The sequence below is a fragment of the Hibiscus syriacus genome, unplaced genomic scaffold (genome assembly GCF_006381635.1).
Source record: "Hibiscus syriacus cultivar Baekdansim isolate YM2019G1 unplaced genomic scaffold, ASM638163v2 tig00110705_pilon, whole genome shotgun sequence".
Lineage (NCBI taxonomy): Eukaryota > Viridiplantae > Streptophyta > Magnoliopsida > Malvales > Malvaceae > Hibiscus > Hibiscus syriacus.
In genome coordinates this window covers 1-10,848 of record NW_024062831.1, presented here as the reverse complement: position 1 = coordinate 10,848, position 10,848 = coordinate 1, and the positions used below count along the sequence as shown (strand labels likewise).

The window sequence follows — 10,848 nt, the reverse complement described above, 5'->3', positions numbered from 1 at the left end:
GCAAATTGCTCCCCTTTTTCCAGTTTTTCTTCATCAAGAAGATTCATTCCTGTGGCTTTCAAAGCTTGGAGTAGTTTGCTTATGAAGTTCTCAAGAAAAATACTTCAACTGAGGAGAAGAGGATGAAAATACTTGAATCGACGAGGAGGGGAGAGAAAACAATTCAATTGAGGAGAAGGGAAGGAAGAATACTTGAATTGACAAGAAAAATGAAGAAGCCACGAGGAAGATGGCAGCTGAAACTCCAAGAGGGATAGCGGCGATAAATAAAGATGAATAGTAAGATGTTAGCATTCCTTTTAATGTAACTTTAATTCCACAGGAAAATGGCGGTCGGTGTGTAGACCAGTAGTGAAGGCCTTCTAGTGGGGCAAAATTGTGATGCAAATAATCTATTTGTTAATTATTTATCCACTAAACCATATTAGTTGGGTTTGGTAACTAAATTCAGCGGATGTATAATAAGAATTCAATTACCAGGGATTATTATAAAGATAAGAGCATTGTCAAGTTTCAGCTGCCATCTTCCTCGTAGCTTCTTCATTCCTGTGGCTTTCAAAGCTTGGAGTAGTTGGCTTATGAAGTTCTCAAGAAAAATACTTCAACTGAGGAGAAGAGGATGAAAATACTTGAATTGGCGAGGAGGGGAGAGAAAACAATTCAACTGAGGAGAAGGGAAGGAAGAATACTTGAATTAGACTAACCCTTATGGATATGGAGGAGTCTGGATAATATAAACATTGTTCAAGTTGTATGTTGAAAAGATATTTATTTATTATTATTATTATTATTTTTTGAAAATCGTCATGTATATAATTAGCAGACACAACAGTCAGTCATAAGGCAAATACAAACGACCCGTTCAGTAGGGTTACAAATACAAACTTATAAAAATACCCTATCAGCAACCAGTAAAGTAGTAAATGAGGGCGAGGATGATCAAACCGAAGATTAATAGTTATGATTAAAATTAAAAGATCAATAGTCAGATTAAATTCTTTGATAATTAAATAGGTATGAGTATAATTCATCATTGAAAATATAACTTTAATTTCACAGGCAAATGGTGATTGGTGTGTCATCCCATAGTGAAGGTCTTCTAGTGGGACAAAATTGTGATGGAAATCACTCTAACATGTCTCTAAATACTGGGTTTGAAGCCCGAACCGCAATAGTGACCGAAATCATGAAGTGCAAGGCCAAGCCTCCCACCTACAGGTTCACCCAACATAGAAGCAAAAACGTTTGTGTATAGTAGGGAGACCATCGAGCATTCAATATCTTAAAAACACGTGATATATTGCTGACTTACGCTACAGTAGAATCCCTCGACTTTTCTTTCTGCTGCAATCCCTCCGATTCTTCCAACAAGCATTCAAGTCTAACGCTTTTGAGCATCCGATTTTGATGGTAACTCCAAAGCTGTTAATATCTGAAATATGATGACATTGATATATGAAAACATAGATGGAGGGATGAAGAAATCATTGAAGGAAAATGGAGATGTCTAAATCTCTACTTACTTATTGCCCAATCCATGGCATGAAACCAATGGAGCTGAATCAAGTCCACCACTGATTCTATGAATTAAAAAAACCACCACTGCCTCCTATACAAAGAAATACAATTATCATAAGCAATTAAATTCTTAGTGTAAAAATTTACTCTAACTAGAATCACCAAGTAAGAGTAGTTTTCAATTTCGAAATTTACCAATGCATTTGGATGACAATGGCATTATTGCCATCTCGCATCTGCATACACAAAGATTAAAAGAAGTGAAAATATTTCAATCTTTTAGGCCCTCTATCCCCATCTTCACCACCAATAAAGCTAAACCTTGCTTCTTCTTGAGAATCAAAATTCTGGTTGGATGTATCACTAATGCTATAACTCTCTTCATCCACATAAAATACATGAACACCACATTCCTTCACTTTAATTTCTCTGCCACGATTTCTGATGTAGAACTCAAATGATGCTTCCTCGTAATAATTGTCTCTTATGATCATATCCTGATTAAACACATGAACACATGATAACTGAAGATCTTGTCCCATCTCTTAGAAACGCGACACTCACTCATGAACTTTTCGCCACTGGCGGCTGTCAGTTGGTATTTACAGATAAATTCAACATTTCTATGTATCTGAGAGATTAGCCACAAAGCAGATAGCAAAAGTCAAGAATCTGCTCCTGCTACACCCATTTGGGGCTATCTTTAAATTTATCCAAGAACTCACGCTTCGATTCTCAAACTCATTTTCTGAAACTTCATTTCCTGGGAAACTACATAACAATTGATTTGGAAAAGAACCCCTCCCTTTCCTCCTTGCCCATCTCTGTGCTAGGGATTGAATTTGAAGCATCGCATTTGTCCCAATGTTTTTAATTGAATCTTGATTCAATCTTGTGCAATTAAGGAATGACATGGAAACCTTTTCATCACGAGGAGTATCATCACAATCATGTAAAGAATGGAATGAATTGGAATTATAATCGGTGAAGGATATTTTTTCCAATGATGTGCAATTATTTGCAACCAAGCACCACAGATATCGTGGAAGCCCTGAGAGTGTTGTAAGCCTTTCGCAACCCTCAAGATCCAAAACGCGAAGGGATTCCAACTTTGAAATACTGCTTGATACATTTTCTATCCTTGACTCTCTTCTCAATTATAAGAAGTCGATTTGAATCCGGCACTTCTTCGATTTCAGTGTATCTTAAACGTAACTCAGAAAAATGATTTGGGAGCTCAGCAAACTTCTTGAGATTATGACATCCCTTCAATTCTAGCTCTTTAAGAGATGTCAAATGATTGAGGCATGGTAGTTCAACCAAATTTCACACCCATTGAAGCAAAGGCTTTGAAGGTTGATAACTCCGGATAGATTAGGAATCTTCTTAAATTATTGCAACAAGACAGGTCAAAGATTCCAAATGATTGAGGCAAGGTAGTTCAACCAGATTTTCACACCCACAGAAGAAAATGCTTTGAAGGTTGATGGCTCCTGATAGATTAGAGATCTTCCTTAGACTCTTGCAATGAGAAAGTTCAAGGCTTTCAAGAAATACCAAATGATTGAGGCAAGGTAGTTCAATCAAATTTTCACCTATAGCAGCAAAGGCTTTGAAGGTTGATGACTCCTGAAAGATTAGGGATCTTTCTTAGACTCTTGCAATGAGAAAGGTCAATTGATTGACGCAAGGTAGTTCAATCAAATTTTCACACCTATGGCAGCAAAGGCTTTGAAGGTTGACGGCTCCTGATAGATTAGGGATCTCCTTAGACTCTTGCAATGAGAAAGGTCAAGACGTTGAAGAGATGTCAATTGATTGAGAGAAGATAGTTCAACCAAATTTTCACATCCATTGCAGCAAAGGGTTTGAAGGTTGATGGCTCCTGATAGATTAGGGATCTTCCTTAGTCTCTTGCAATCAGAAAGGTCAATTGACCTTAAATTATCAAGATCCTGTACATTGAAAATATATAATAATTGCATTATCTACTTATTTTGGACCATATGAAAAGTAAAAAAAATATGAAATACCTGATGATCTTCCTTCCAAAGTTGTTCTATGTAGCTATCACTTAGTTTCAACACAACAAGATTCTTTGGATTAAAATTTGATGATAAGGATTTCAAGGGACAAAATTCCCAACGAAGATACCTTAGCTCATCAGAAAAAGATACACTATCAACTTTGTCTACGGCAAGTTGTTGAAACAAGAACGAAGGACAAGTATAAAGGATGATACATCTAAGATTATGCATATTCTCAAAGCCCAAACAAATCAGCAGGTCTTCAATTCGATAAACGAAAAGTTTTATTCCTTCAATTGATTTATTCACCTGGAATAAGAAAACAATTTATCAAGTTTCGTTACAAAATATTATGAACATTTCATTAAAATTACTCATTAAAAATATAATTATATTAAGAAATGCTTAGACTAATCAGACATCTTTATTACTGAAAAATGTTTTTAGACAATACAAAAATGTTTTCTATTTTATAAGCAACGCATTAGATATTTGACTTGGTAAAACTTGAGTAGATTCCAAGTTATACCCTAAAGCATTGTCATTAGATGTAAAAAAAATTAACTGACCCTATTCCCATATGTAATGGGTAAGGTAGGTATAGTAGGCTGCCCCCACACGCCAGGTTGAGAGTAGCTTTCGTGGAAACCTCCAATTATGAATTGATCACCGTGGGACTCGATCCCATGACCACAAGATTAAGCCTTGAGCTCTACCAATAAATTTCAATTAAAATCACACAAATATGTAAAAAAAAGGAATATTGATACGATTAATGCTTACTTTATTATATTTGAACACTTGGCTCATGTCTTCGAGACTCCATAACCTATTGCACTTTCTAGGATTCTTAGATTCTCGGTGAACAATGCCCTTCCCCATCTCTTCAAGCATATCATGCATAGAAATCCGCCCATCAGAATCCATATGAAGTAGACACTTGTCTAGCAAATTGTTTATTCCACACGTTGCACCCTTATACAAGCAACTTAAAACTTCTTCTACTTCTTCCTGAAGTCCCCTTTGAAGAGACACGCTATGTCAAGAATATATATTCTCTAACTCATCCAACTCATCAAAACTACTCATCAAAATCTTTGAGATCTTTGGTTGCATATTCCTTGAGCTTGTTCGCCTCACTTTACCACTCTTTTCTAGACTTTGTATATAGTTTAGAACCCAGAACTTTAAGAGCAAGTGGGCTGCCTTGGGCGTACTCCAAAAACTCGTTCGATAGATCTTGAAAATTAGGAGCGGGATTCAACAACTTATGAACGTAGAAAAGAGTTGAAGAGAGTCATTCTCATTTAACTGCTTTACCTCATGTATTGTGTCAACTCCTCCATTCTTAAGCACTTGTCTATCTCTGGATGTTACAATGATTTTACTTCCATCACCAAAATGTTTAACACCCATAAGATCTATTTGGTCCGAGTCATTAACATCGTCAAGGACAACAATTACTTTTATATTATGTAGCCTCTGTTGGGTTAAAGTGGATCCTATGGACGGGGTGTCTACACAAGTTCTCGAGTTCAATAGTTTGGAAAGAAGTTCATTTCGTAAAGATTCCTTCCCCTGTTTTTCTATTTTCTCTCTAACATCTTGAAGAAAGTAACGAGCTTGAAACGTTGGAGAGATTTCATTATAGACAGTTTCAGCAAGGGTAGTCTTACCTACCACCCATCCCCAAAGTCCTATTATTCGACTATCTTCTTGCTCGATCAATTGCAAGATTGTTTTTTTCTGATCATCTATTCCAACTAATTCTTCAGAAACTCTTCTAGACTTGCTATTCAACTTTTTATGATATACTGAACTACATCTTTAATGTATTCAGTCTCAGATCTGAGAAATAATTTTCAAAAATGATGGTCAAAAGAAAGACAAGTCAAAAAATAGAAGATGAAATGTACATATGTGTATCTAGTTACCTATCGAATTTACCGCCTTGTATATGCCACCCTTTTAATTTGCCGATTTCAACGAAAGCAGCTTTCCATCGCTTCACTTCATCAAGTGGCCTATTTGATTCATGCTCTTCAAAGGATGCCTTAAAACTCCCACAAATGTTTCGGACATGGGAAGGATCAACATGGTAAAAGATGGGCAGAACAGTATGCTGTTGAGTGTTTTTGCGCCCCATGATGTCAGAAAGTTCGGCTAAGCATGATTTTGAAGAAGCATAGTCGACAGACAAGATGACTATTGAGAGATTTGAGGCTGCAATTGCTTGGGAAAGTGCTTGTGCAAGCTGCTCCCCTTTTCTAGTTTTTCTTCATCGAAGAAGACATTCATTCCGGTGTCTTTTAGAGCTTTGAGGAGATGGCTGGTGAAGTTAAGGCGTGTGTCTTCACCTCTGAAGCTCAAGAAAACTTGATATTTCAATTGACTTGAAGAAGAAGAAGCCATGAAGACAAAGAAAATGGGTAGTGTGATTGATAGACAGAGAAACCACTAATACCAAAAATGGCTGCTTTTGAGAAAGTAAAGTAAAGGTCATCACATGGACAAAATGATGATGCGAATACAAATACCAATACCAATCTTCATGTATTTTCCGGGAAGCTACATACAGATCAGATATTGTTTATAAATTAAAATCAAATCAAATCTTTGACTGTAGTCTAGTATGCAATCTTTAATGTCTATTAGCCTTGAATCAAGGTATTGTTTTTATTTTTTCCCTACTTCTCTATCCTTCATATTTAAAAGAAGGATAAACTATATCATATACCACCGAACTTTAAATATTGCATTGTTTATATTACTAAACTTTCAATTTTATTAATTATGGCAATTAACTTTATTTTCGTTTCAATTATACCAGCGAATCATTAAATCATTAACGACACGATGACGTGACTAACGACTGCCGACGTAGACGCTCACCAAAATGATGTCGTTTTGATCTGAACGTTAACGATTTAACGGTCAAGTGATATAATTGAAACAAAAATAAAAATTTAGCGCTATAATTGATAAAATTAAAAGTTTGGTGATATAAATGACACAATGCTTAAAGTCCGGTGGTATCTGATGAAATTTACCCTTAAAGAAAGTACTTCGATTGATCAAATGAGAGTTTAAAAATTTGGATTTCACATTAAAGTTTAGAAAATCATTTTTATACATAAGTTCATTGAAAAAGTTTAAACGATGTTAAAATTTTAGGGACCAATAATTAAAACGAACGAAATTCAAGTGTTTATTAATGAAATTAAAAAAAATTAAAGTTAAATCACTAAAATAAAAATACAAAGTTAAATAAAAAAGCATCGAATCTTGCAATTATTTATTTATTCATAAAATAATCATAACAAAAGACAAATTTATACAATACAAATAATTTATTTTTGCTTTGTCCTTAAAGAAACTAATTAATCAATTATGAACTTGAACCAAACTCTTCCACTATCGTGAGGGCAGAGAATCTTTGCAACTATGTTTAACTAATGAACTTCGTTGTCATTACTCATTACCAAAAAAAATATCATTAAAAAGCACAAATTTTATTGGAATTTGGGATTTAGTTTCTATATTTTGATTTTACATTATTTGGTACCTTTATTTTATAGTTAGGGGGTGTTTGGTTCAAGGATTGTGGGATTCCCATGGGATGGGAATCTCACATTCCCATGTTTGGTTGGCCGGGAATTTCATTCCCGGTAATGTTTTATTACCAATAGTAGATTTTTGGGGTATATTACCGGGAATGTCATTACCTCCATTCCCTTAGGTATTGTAACATTACCGGCGTTTTGGACTAAAATGCCCTTAAATTTTTAATTTTTTTCAAAAATATCATTCTTCTGTCATTGAATAATAAAAATTCTACGAAGGTTAAATTACAAATTTATCTTTAAATTATTTTAGATTTACAAAAAAAATCTATAATTAAATTTTATATGAAGTTCAGGGGTTAAAAAAATTTTACCGTTTCATTAAACCTTTTTATATTTTTAATTTTGTAAAAAAATTATATAAATATTATGAATTTAATTTTTAAAAAAAATATATAAATATTTTACAATTTGTAATATTATACAAAATATAATAAGGACAATTTGGTCAATATACATTCCAATAATCTTTTATTCCTTTAACCAAACACGGCAATCTTACATTCATGCTAAACCAACCAAACACAAAATACAACATTCCCAGTAATCCTATTCCCTGGTAATCTTTTATTCTCACTGGTAATCTTACATTCCGTGAACCAAACGCACCCTTAATACCTTTAATTATTTCGGTTAAAATTTTGAACTGATTTTTTTAAGGATAAGTTATAAATTTACTCACTGAACTTTATTCCCTCTCATATTTCATTCATTGTACTTTTATTTTTTCTCACTAACGAGGTGCTCATGTGGATTATTTTAATAATAAACCTGCCACATATACAACTATCATCTTTTTCTTTTTTCACCCTTTTCCTTGAGCCACCATAATCTTTAACGGCAGGGTAACCAAAACATGAGCAATGTCAAAGTTTAGTGAGCAAATCAAAGAAAAATTAAAAGTACAGTGAATGAAATAAGAAGAGAGTAAAATTCAGTGAGTAAATTTATAATTTACCCTTTTTTATTAATCTAGGTAAGTATAATAGTATTTGTTTAAAGCTCAACCTTTATAATTTATCATTTTTTAAAAGAAGTATTCCAACAAAAAAGAACCATTTCAATATGACGGGTTGGAAGAGCTTTTTTCTCAAAGAAAAATCTAGTGGGTATTTAAACTCGATATCGTTCATTTGGGTTGACTAATGATATTATAAAAATTGAGAGATCAATTATGGTAAATTATAGAGAATAAATTTCAATTTTGAGTATAATAGGACGACCAGAACAACACTTTAATTTTTTTCTATTAATTTAAGAATAATTGACCATTTCTTGAGATTTTCCGGTGCAGCTACACAAACTGACAGTTTTGTAATTCATTTGAGCTCCAATTTGCAGTTTCATACAGGTTTCAAAGAAAGAAAGAAAAGGGTCAATAATGTGAAATAATGTGTTCAAAGAGAAGCTCATTCCATGTATCAGGTAACCCTGGTAAGCATTAATGGATGCAGTCTGCATATGTGGCCGGATCGGCCTGCTGTTCCGGGGGTATTAACCGATGTATGCACATCTTTTCGATACTCGGAGAGGGTCGTAATGTCGAGGCAAAAGATCGGTACATCCATGGATTCAGTCACATTTGCTACTCTCCGAAATAGTCTACAATCTGTGCCGGCTCGGACATGTTCATCGCCGGAAGTGTTCTTAGCACGTCAGGTTCTGTTCGGATTGTTCCAATCACCATCGGCGTTCTAGATTGATTAAGGCGTGATTATGCTATATTTTATGGTGCCCAATCGAACTCAACTGTGGTGTTATTCCTATGGTGAAACAGCAGATTGAAGCAAACAATGGATTCACAATGGTTTCTAGTCAATGAATACCCTCACAAAAGCCTCTTTCATCTAAGCTTTTCAAGCTACAATCTTGGTTTGAATCTTACCATATACCAAAACGAAGCATCTCAGTAAATTAATATGTAGAGTCAAGTATGGCCGGATCGAATCTGGATCTCATTTTGAGACAAGCTCTCATAAAGCTTGAACTTGAGGCCTTGCTCAAAAGGCATCGATGTCCTCACCACCCAACTCAGCAGATGTGATGTAATGCAATATATACCTACTTGGGTAAAGAACAATCCCTGGGTTACCAAATCCAATTCTGATGAAGAGAATATTTTTCCATTCTTCATGCAAGTAATTTTTTAGTTTGAAAAAAAAATGCGCATATGAATGAGGTAAGAAGAAAGCTGCAACTTTGAGATTTAGTAGGAGGATCCACACTAGAACTTGACCTGAAAATCCCAAGGATTAGGAATCCACATCATGCAAGTAAAAAACAGACGAGAAAGGAGCTGCGGGGGGAATTGATACCCGTACCTATCGCATGCTAAGTTAACACTCTACCATCCTATCTACATCCCCATTGCAATAAATCATTAAAACCACTGTTATTGTAGATCTGCTCTACAAAATTGGACTATTTGTAATCTGTCAACATGTGTGATTAAAGAAATCTTAATCATTTAAATAAAGCTTAAGAGAGGTTAATAGGCATTTTAACTTATATTGCTGTTAACTGTCAAATTATATGTCATCATATCTTGTACAAAATTACTCTTTCTTGCTGACCGGCTTGCTATCAAAAATGACCCCTTGATGGAACTTTTCCCTAAAAATGCCCTCAAAGATCAACGCATCTAACAATCCAAGAGGGTCTTGTTTTGCTTTATTAAAGGCTGTTCATAACTACATGTATACATGCATGCTTTATCAAGGCTCTCTCTTCAAGGATTTTAAAATGAAAAATTGAACGTCTTACTATTTAAGCTACATTTCCCCGTTAATGCTAAAGTATCTTATATGGATACATGCATATTATAGACGCTTTAACTTTTTTATTTTCATAATTTTAAAGGTAAACTACGCATTTAATACCTAAACTATCAGTTTTGATCCGTTTTAATACATAAACTTTTAATTTTTTTCAAAATCATACCTAAAGTTTAGTTTTTGTTTTCTTAGTGCAAAAACTTAAGTGTTGAAAAAAATTGAAAGTTTAGGTACCAAAACACATTTAGTACCTAACCATACTTCAATTTTGAAAAAAAATAAAAGTTTAGGTACTAAAACGGACCAACTATAGTTTAGGTATTAAACGCGTTAAATTTTTAACGACGGATACTAAAATGAAACAAAAACTAAACGATAGACATGGTTTTGAAAAATATTGAAAGTTTAAGTATTAAACGGACCAAAATGAATAGTTTAGGTACTAAACACCTAAATACCCTAATTTAAAGATCAAATACTTTATATTCATATTCGAGCTCCAATATTTAGGTACATTTGATCAAATTTTGGAGAGAAAATTACAAGAAACTTACAAGAAAAAATAGAGTAGATTATAATTTCACCACTAAACTTAATTATTATCTCTCCTATTTGCTCCTTCAACTTAAAAGTTTTCAATTTCCTCACTGAACTTAATACATTGGGTTTTTGATCACTTCGCGATTAAATAGCTAACGGCGTTAAAACGATGCCGTTTTAAAAAAACAAAATTTTCACCAAACGACATCGTTTTGAATCTATATAACAGCTCATTTATAATACGTTAGTGAGAAAACGCCGAGTGACAAAAAAACCAAAAATATTAAGTTAATGAGGAAATTGAAAAGATTTAAAGAATAGTGAGTAAAACAGAAGAGGAGTAAAGTTCAGTTACCAAATTTGTAA

General features: G+C 33.9%; 1 protein-coding gene across 1 annotated transcript; it reads right to left on the bottom strand.

The window, feature by feature from the left end:
- Window positions 1-5,239: 5,239 nt before the first annotated feature.
- On the bottom strand, window positions 5,240-8,855 carry LOC120138738 (disease resistance protein RPV1-like). The gene is made up of 3 exons (XM_039154156.1): window positions 8,758-8,855; window positions 5,480-5,821; window positions 5,240-5,393 (listed from the first exon to the last, which is right to left on the bottom strand). Exons 1-3 carry the CDS (start codon window positions 8,853-8,855, stop codon window positions 5,342-5,344), a joined length of 492 nt encoding a protein of 163 aa, XP_039010087.1. The 3' UTR covers window positions 5,240-5,341.
- Window positions 8,856-10,848: the final 1,993 nt, after the last annotated feature.

What these genes read in the sequence shown, in the direction of transcription:
- LOC120138738 (XM_039154156.1), bottom strand. Translation starts at nt 8,855, where the DNA reads ATGGTGATTGGAACAATCCGAACAGAACCTGACGTGCTAAGAACACTT. An exon ending in ATTGTAGACTATTTCGGAGA is followed by an intron (nt 5,822 to 8,757) that starts GTAGCAAATGTG and finishes TCTTCGATGAAG; the next exon opens with AAAAACTAGAAAAGGGGAGC. An exon ending in CAAGGCGGTAAATTCGATAG is followed by an intron (nt 5,394 to 5,479) that starts GTAACTAGATAC and finishes ATTATTTCTCAG; the next exon opens with ATCTGAGACTGAATACATTA.